The following is a 6,701-nucleotide window of genomic DNA, read 5'->3' on the forward strand; positions in this document are numbered from 1 at the left end:
CACAAGACTTGTTCTCCAGACCCCTCACCAGCTTTGTTGATCTTTGGGAATGCTCCAGGACCTCCATGTCTTTCTCGTAGTGAGGAGCCCAAACCTGGACATAGCACTCAAGATGGGGCCTCACCAGTTCTGAGCACAGGAGAGACAATCACTTCCCTAGTCCTGCTGGCCACACTGTTCCTGATACAGGCAGGGATGCTGTTGGCCTCCTTGGCCACCTTGGCACACTGCTGGCTCATATCCAGCCGGCTGTCGACAAACACCCCCAGGTCCTTTTCCGTGGGGCAGCTCCAGCCACTCTTCCTGCCTCTTGTGGCGTCCATGGGGTTGCTGTGACCCAAGTGCAGGACTTGGGACTTGGCCTTGTTGAACCTCATACCGTTGGCCTCAGCCCATTGATCCAGCCTGTCCAGATCCTTCTGTACAGACAGCCTAACCTCCAGCAGATCAACGCTCCCACCCAACTTGGTGTCATCTGCAACCTTACTGAGGGTGCAGTTGATCCTTTTATCCATATCACTGATAAGGATATTAAAGTGAACTGGCCCCAGTACCAAGCCCTGGGGAACACCACTCGTGACCAGCCACCAACTGGATTGAACTCCATTCACCACCACTCTCTGGGCCACACCCTCCAGCCAGGTTTTTTCCCAGCAAAGCATACACCTATCCAAGCCATAAGCACCAGTTCCTTCAGGAGAATGCTGTGGGGGATGGTGTCAAAGGCCTTACTAAAATCCAGGTAGACAACATCCACAGCCTTTCCCTCATCCACCAAGCGGGTTTCCTTGTCATAGAAGGAGATCAGGTTTGTCAAGCAGGACCTGCCTTTCACAAACCCATGCTGACTGGGCCTGGTTGTCCTTTCCATGCAGCTTGATGGCACTCAGGATGGTCTTCTCCATAACATTCCCAGGCACTGAGGTCAGACTGACAGGCCTGGAGTTCCCCGGATCTTCCTTGTTGCTCTTCTTGTAGATGGGCACCACATTTGCTTACCTCTGGTCAACTGGGACCTCCCCGTTCAGCCAGGACTGCTGATACATGATGGATAGTGACTCAGTGAGCACTTCCACCAGCTCCCACACTACCCTTGGGTGGATCCCATCCAGAGCCATACACTCGTGTGCCTCTAAGGGCTGTAGCTGGTCACTAACTGTTTCCCCTTGGATTATGGGGGCTTCACTCTGCTCCCCTTACCTGCCTTGCAGCCCAGGGGTCTGGGTACCTGGAGGACAACTGGTCTTACTGAGGCCAAGAAGGCATTAAGTACCTCAGCCTTTTCTCATCCTTGGGCACCATGTTTCCCCCTGCATCCAATAAAGGATGGAGATTGTCCTTAGCCCTCTTTTAGTTCCTAATGTATTTATAGAAACTTTTTAATTGTCTTTTAAGGCAATATCCAGGTTAAGTTCCAGTTGGGTTTTGGCCATTCTACTTTTCTCCCTGCATAACCTTACGACATCCTTGTAGTCCTCTGGAGTTGCTCGCCCCTTCTTCCAAAGGTCATAAATTCTGGTTTTTTTCCTGAGTTCCAGACAAAGCTCTCTGTTTGGCCAGGCCAGTCTTCTTCCCTGCCGGTTCGTCTTTTGGCACGTGGTGATGGCCTGCTCCTGTGCCTTTAAGATTTCCTTTCTGAAGAATTGCCATCCTTCCTGGGCCTCTTTTGCACGTCAAGAGAGCCATCCAAGGACAACCAGGTCTTTAAACATACCAAATCTGCCCTCCAGAAGTCAAAGGGAGAGGTTTTTCTAACCCCCCTCCTTATTTCTCCGAGAAATAAAAACTCTATCATTTCATGATTGCTGCCTCCAAGACGGCTGCCAACCACCAGGTCACTCACAAGTCCTTCTCTACTGGAAAACAACAGGTCCAGTGGGGCGCCTTTCCTACCTAGTTGGATCACTCATCAGGTGTGTCAGGAAGGCCTCTTCCACACACTCCAGGAACCTGCAAGACTCTTTTCTCTCTGCTCTATTGTCTTTACAGCCAACATTTGGCACGTTGAAGTCATCCACGAGAACAAGGGCCAGCGATTGTGAGACTTCTCCCAGCTGCTGACAGACTATTTAGTCTGCCTCTCGATCCTGGTTGGGTGGTCTATAACAGACTCCCACCGTGATACCTGCCTTGTTGGCCTTTCCCCTCATTCTTACCCATAAACACTCAACCTTTTCATCACCATTGTCAAGCTCTAGACAGTTAAAACACTCCCTAACATCCAGGGACACCCCACCGCCTCTCCTTCCTTGCCTGTCCCTTCTGTAGGGTTTATAGCCATCCCTTGCAGCACCCCAGTCGTGCGAGTCATCCCACCACGTTTCCGTTATGGCGACGATGTTGTAGTCTTCCATCTGCATAAGAGCTTCCAACTCCTGTTTGTTGCCCCGATGCTGTGGGCGTTAGTGTAGATGCACTTCAGTTGGGCTATTGATCCCGCTACTTTTCTTGGAGGGAGAAGCCCTAATTCCTGCAGGAGAGTTTTCAAGCACTTCCGTGATTTCTAACATTTCAACAACCCTGTGGAGCCATGGGTTTGCTTTTCTTTCATAATAAACAATCCCAGGCAGTGCTACAGGCTTGGGGAAGAGTGGCTGGAAAGCTGCCCAGCAGAAAAGGACCTGGGGATGTTGGTGGACAGCCAACTTAACATGAGCCAGCAGTGTGCCCAGGTGGCCAAGAAGGCCAACGGCATCCTGGCTTGTATCAGGAATAGTGTGGCCAGCAGGAGTGGTGAAGTGATGGTGCCTCTGTACTGGGCACTGGTGAGGCCTCACCTCGAGTGCTGTGTTCAGTTCTGGGCCCCTCACTACAGGAAGGACATGGAGCTGCTGGAGCGTGTCCAGAGGAGAGCCACCAAGCTGGTGAGGGGTCTGGAGAACAAGTCATACGAGCAGAGGCTGAGGGAACTGGGCATGTTTAGTTTGGAGAAGAGGAGGCTGAGGGGAGACCTCATTGCCCTCTACAACTCCCTGAAAGGAGGGTGTAGAGAGGTGGGTGTTGGCCTCTTCTCCCAAGGGAATAATGGCAGGAGCAGAGGACATGGTCTGAAGTTGGGGCAGGGGAGGTTTAGGTTAGATATTAGGAAGAATTACTTGAGTGAGAGAGTGGTCAGGCCCTGGAACAGCCTGCCCAGGGAGGTGGTGGAGTCACCATCCCTGGAGGAATTTAAGAAACATGTAGATGTGGCACTTCAAGGCATGCTTCAGGGGCTGAGATTGTAAGGGGTTTATTTCCGTGTGCGTGTATGGTTGGACTCGGTGATCTCAGAGGTCCTTTCCAACCATGATGATTGTGTGATTCTTTGCATGGGGACGGGGTTCCTGTGCTGTCCATGGCAGGTGCAGGCAGTTGTGCTGCAGAGCCCTGGCACCTCCCACAGCACCACAGGCCTGAATTGGTGACTGAAATTAAGATTCAGCTGCACTGAATTAGGTGAGGCAATGAAGGGATGCACAGGAGACAACTGCCAGACAGAGAGAGACTCAGCTGTCCCTGTGCCACACGACCCCACGAGGTCAGCTGAATCCCTCTCTGGGCTGCCCTGGACATCAGGACAGTTACAGGTTCACTTCTCCTACAGGTGGGCACCTTGTGTCGTTTAAGTTTGGCAAAGGAATTTCCCACCCTCAATCAATCCCTTCCCTCAGCAATGGCAGATGAGATCATTCCCTGTCCCTGTCTGGGTGTCCTCTCTGAAGATGGGACAATGATCAGGTGACCCATGGGCCTCCCTCTTTTTGTAATGGGAGAAATGACAGTGCAGGAAAGAAGTGTCTGTCCCCAGCTGAGAGAGTGAAAACAAGTGATTGCCTCAGCCTGTTTCACAGCAGGTTCCCCTGGAGCCCCAGGGACACCTCAAGGAATTCCAGTGGGGCCAGAGGAAGCGCTGCCTTGGGCTGTTGCTCTGCTGCTGAGCTGGGCCGGGCTCCTGGGATGGAGGGAGCTCCTGGCCATGGGGCAGCGCGGCAGAGAGACAGCTCTGCCCAGGAGCAGCTCCTCTGCCAAGCGCAGCAGGGCTGAGGGCACTGCCTGCAGGCACCGAGGGGAGTGAGGTACAGAGAGGATAGAGGCAGTCTGGGGAGTGGGGGGACGGTTCTGTGCTTGTTCATGGAGAAATCTTCACATCTTTTGACACAGTAAGTCTCTGGCTGTAGGGACATTAAGATGACTATCTTGGAGAGGTGTTCTAGAGCTGACACATTACATGACTGATAGGACCTCTCAGGATGGCTCTCCTGGTTTCTTTGGTGTGGAGAAGGAGGATGTGCTCCAGAGCAGGGCTTCAATGCCACACCATCACGGGGACAAGGATTGAAGGCTGCCTTCTGCCGGGGACAGCCGAGAGGGTGTGAAGCTGGGAGTGCATCCAGGGGTACCCAGGGCTGTCCTGCAGAGCAGGGTCCCTGCACCCCAGGGGTCTGTGTGCCAGGACAGGGACTTTGCTGCCTGCCAGGGTCAGCTCTCAGCCTGCCCGGGGAGCTCCCCATGGAGCATCTGTGGGGAGAAGCTGGAGTGGAAGGAGTGACCCCTGTCAGTAAAAGATCCTACTTCATTCACGAGGGCTATCAGGGATGTCCTACTGCGTGGGACAGGGCTGCTGAGAGCTCCAGATCACCCCCAGGACATTGGCAGAGGCAGCATTTCAAGAGGAAGGGCAAGGCAGGGGCTCCATTAAAGACGAAGACTTTTCATTTTTCTGTGCTGTCAGCTTTCTCCCAAGGGAAAAGGGAAAGGAGCTCTCACTGAACTGAGGGATCAGCAGATCTGCCAGAAACCTCATACCGTGCCTTCCCCCACTCCTCTCCCTACAGACAGCAGCAGCATCACCTTTGCCTGCAGCATCAGGCTTTACCTCATCTACTGCTCAGGAGCCACAAACAGGGAGATGTCCCTGGGCAGTGCCCTGCTGCCAGGAGGGGTCTGCAGGGCAGAGCTGAGCACAGGGTGGGTGGGGGGGCTCTGGGAGCAGTGACAGGGAGAGACCTGGGGACAGAGAGACAGCTCCCAGCAGGGACAGCCCCAGGCAGCAGAGAGCCAGGCCGCCCCTCTGCATCCCTCTCTGCTCAGCTGCACAGGGAAAGGGACAACAGACGGGAGAAATGGACTTGGAACCTGGACTCTCCCACACTCACAAAAGGCCGTTTTCTTCCTCAAGGACGGTGTCAGGGAGACCATTCTCCCACGGAGAGAGGTGTAAGCACAGGACACCTGGGTGGTGACCAGCAGGTACTGGTGTGCAGAGCAGCTCTCCTGGCTCTGCCCCAGGGCACAGAGAGCCCTTTTGTTGCCCAGGGATCAGCAGTGTCCAGGCTAAAGACAACGGGAAGGAGAGGGATATCCGCCCCTGCAAAGGACGTGCCCTCACTCAGCAGCACACACCTGAGCTCACAGTCAATTTGGCGGGATTTTTTTTGGAAAACAGCACAGGACAGGGTCAAAGAAGTCGGTCATAACTTGTCAATGTCTTCTTCTCTTTCAACAGTCCCCCATGTGTAGGGTGAACAAATGCCCAACAGCAGCTCCATCACCCAGTTCCTCCTCCTGGCATTCGCAGACACACGGGAGCTGCAGCTCTTGCACTTCGGGCTCTTCCTGGGCATCTACCTGGCTGCCCTCCTGGGAAACGCACTCATCATCACCGCCATCGCCTGTGACCACCGCCTCCACACCCCCATGTACTTCTTCCTCCTCAACCTCTCCGTTCTTGACCTGGGCTCCATCTCCACCACTGTCCCCAAAGCCATGGCCAATTCTCTCTGGGACACTAGGGCCATCTCCTACCGGGGGTGTGCTGCACAGCTATTTCTGTTTGTCTTCTTGATGTCAGCAGAGTTTTATCTTCTCACTGTCATGGCCTACGACCGCTACGTTGCCATCTGCCAACCCCTGCACTACAGGACCCTCCTGGGCAGCAGAGCTTGTGTCCACATGGCAGCAGCTGCCTGGGGCAGTGGGTTTCTCACTGCTCTCCTGCACACGGCCAATACATTTTCCCTACCCCTCTGCCAGGGCAATGTCCTGGACCAGTTCTTCTGTGAAATCCCCCAGATCCTCAAGCTCTCCTGCTCACACTCCTACCTCAGGGAAGTTGGGCTTCTTGTGGTCAGTGTCTGTTTATCATTTGGTTGTTTTGTGTTCATTGTGGTGTCCTATGTGCAGATCTTCAGGGCCGTGCTGAGGATCCCCTCTGAGCAGGGACGGCACAAAGCCTTTTCCACGTGCCTCCCTCACCTGGCCGTGGTCTCCCTGTTTATCAGCACTTCATTTTTTGCCCACCTGAAGCCCCCCTCCATCTCCTCCCAAGTTCTAGACCTGGTGGTGGCTGTTCTGTACTCAGTGGTGCCTCCAGCAGTGAACCCCCTCATCTACAGCATGAGGAACCAGGAGCTCAAAGGTGCAGTGTGGAAACTGATGACCAGATGATTTTCTGAAACAATAAGCTGTTTTCTTCTACAAATCACTGTTAACGTAACTCATTATATGTCAAGCTCATGTACTGTAGTTTATGTTAGTTTTAATTCTGTGTTTAGGCCTTTGTTTGGTTTTTGTTGTTGTTTTTTTCTTTTTTGCTTTACTTTGTATAATGTTTTCTACCAAAAAAACCAACTTGTTTTGCTGTTTCGAATTATGCATTTTTCCAAATTTGTGAAATCTACATACTGTATAAATGAGGACCTGCTCTCTCTGTGTATTAAAAT

General features: G+C 53.0%; 1 protein-coding gene across 1 annotated transcript; it reads left to right on the forward strand.

The window, feature by feature from the left end:
- The first annotated feature begins 5,508 nt into the window (after positions 1–5,508).
- On the forward strand, positions 5,509–6,426 carry LOC141478705 (olfactory receptor 14J1-like). Its single transcript, XM_074167689.1, has one exon. The coding sequence runs from the start codon at positions 5,509–5,511 to the stop codon at positions 6,424–6,426; it is 918 nt and encodes a 305-aa protein (XP_074023790.1).
- The last annotated feature ends 275 nt before the right edge of the window (positions 6,427–6,701 follow it).

The sequence above is a fragment of the Numenius arquata genome, unplaced genomic scaffold, assembly GCF_964106895.1.
Source record: "Numenius arquata unplaced genomic scaffold, bNumArq3.hap1.1 HAP1_SCAFFOLD_51, whole genome shotgun sequence".
Lineage (NCBI taxonomy): Eukaryota > Metazoa > Chordata > Aves > Charadriiformes > Scolopacidae > Numenius > Numenius arquata.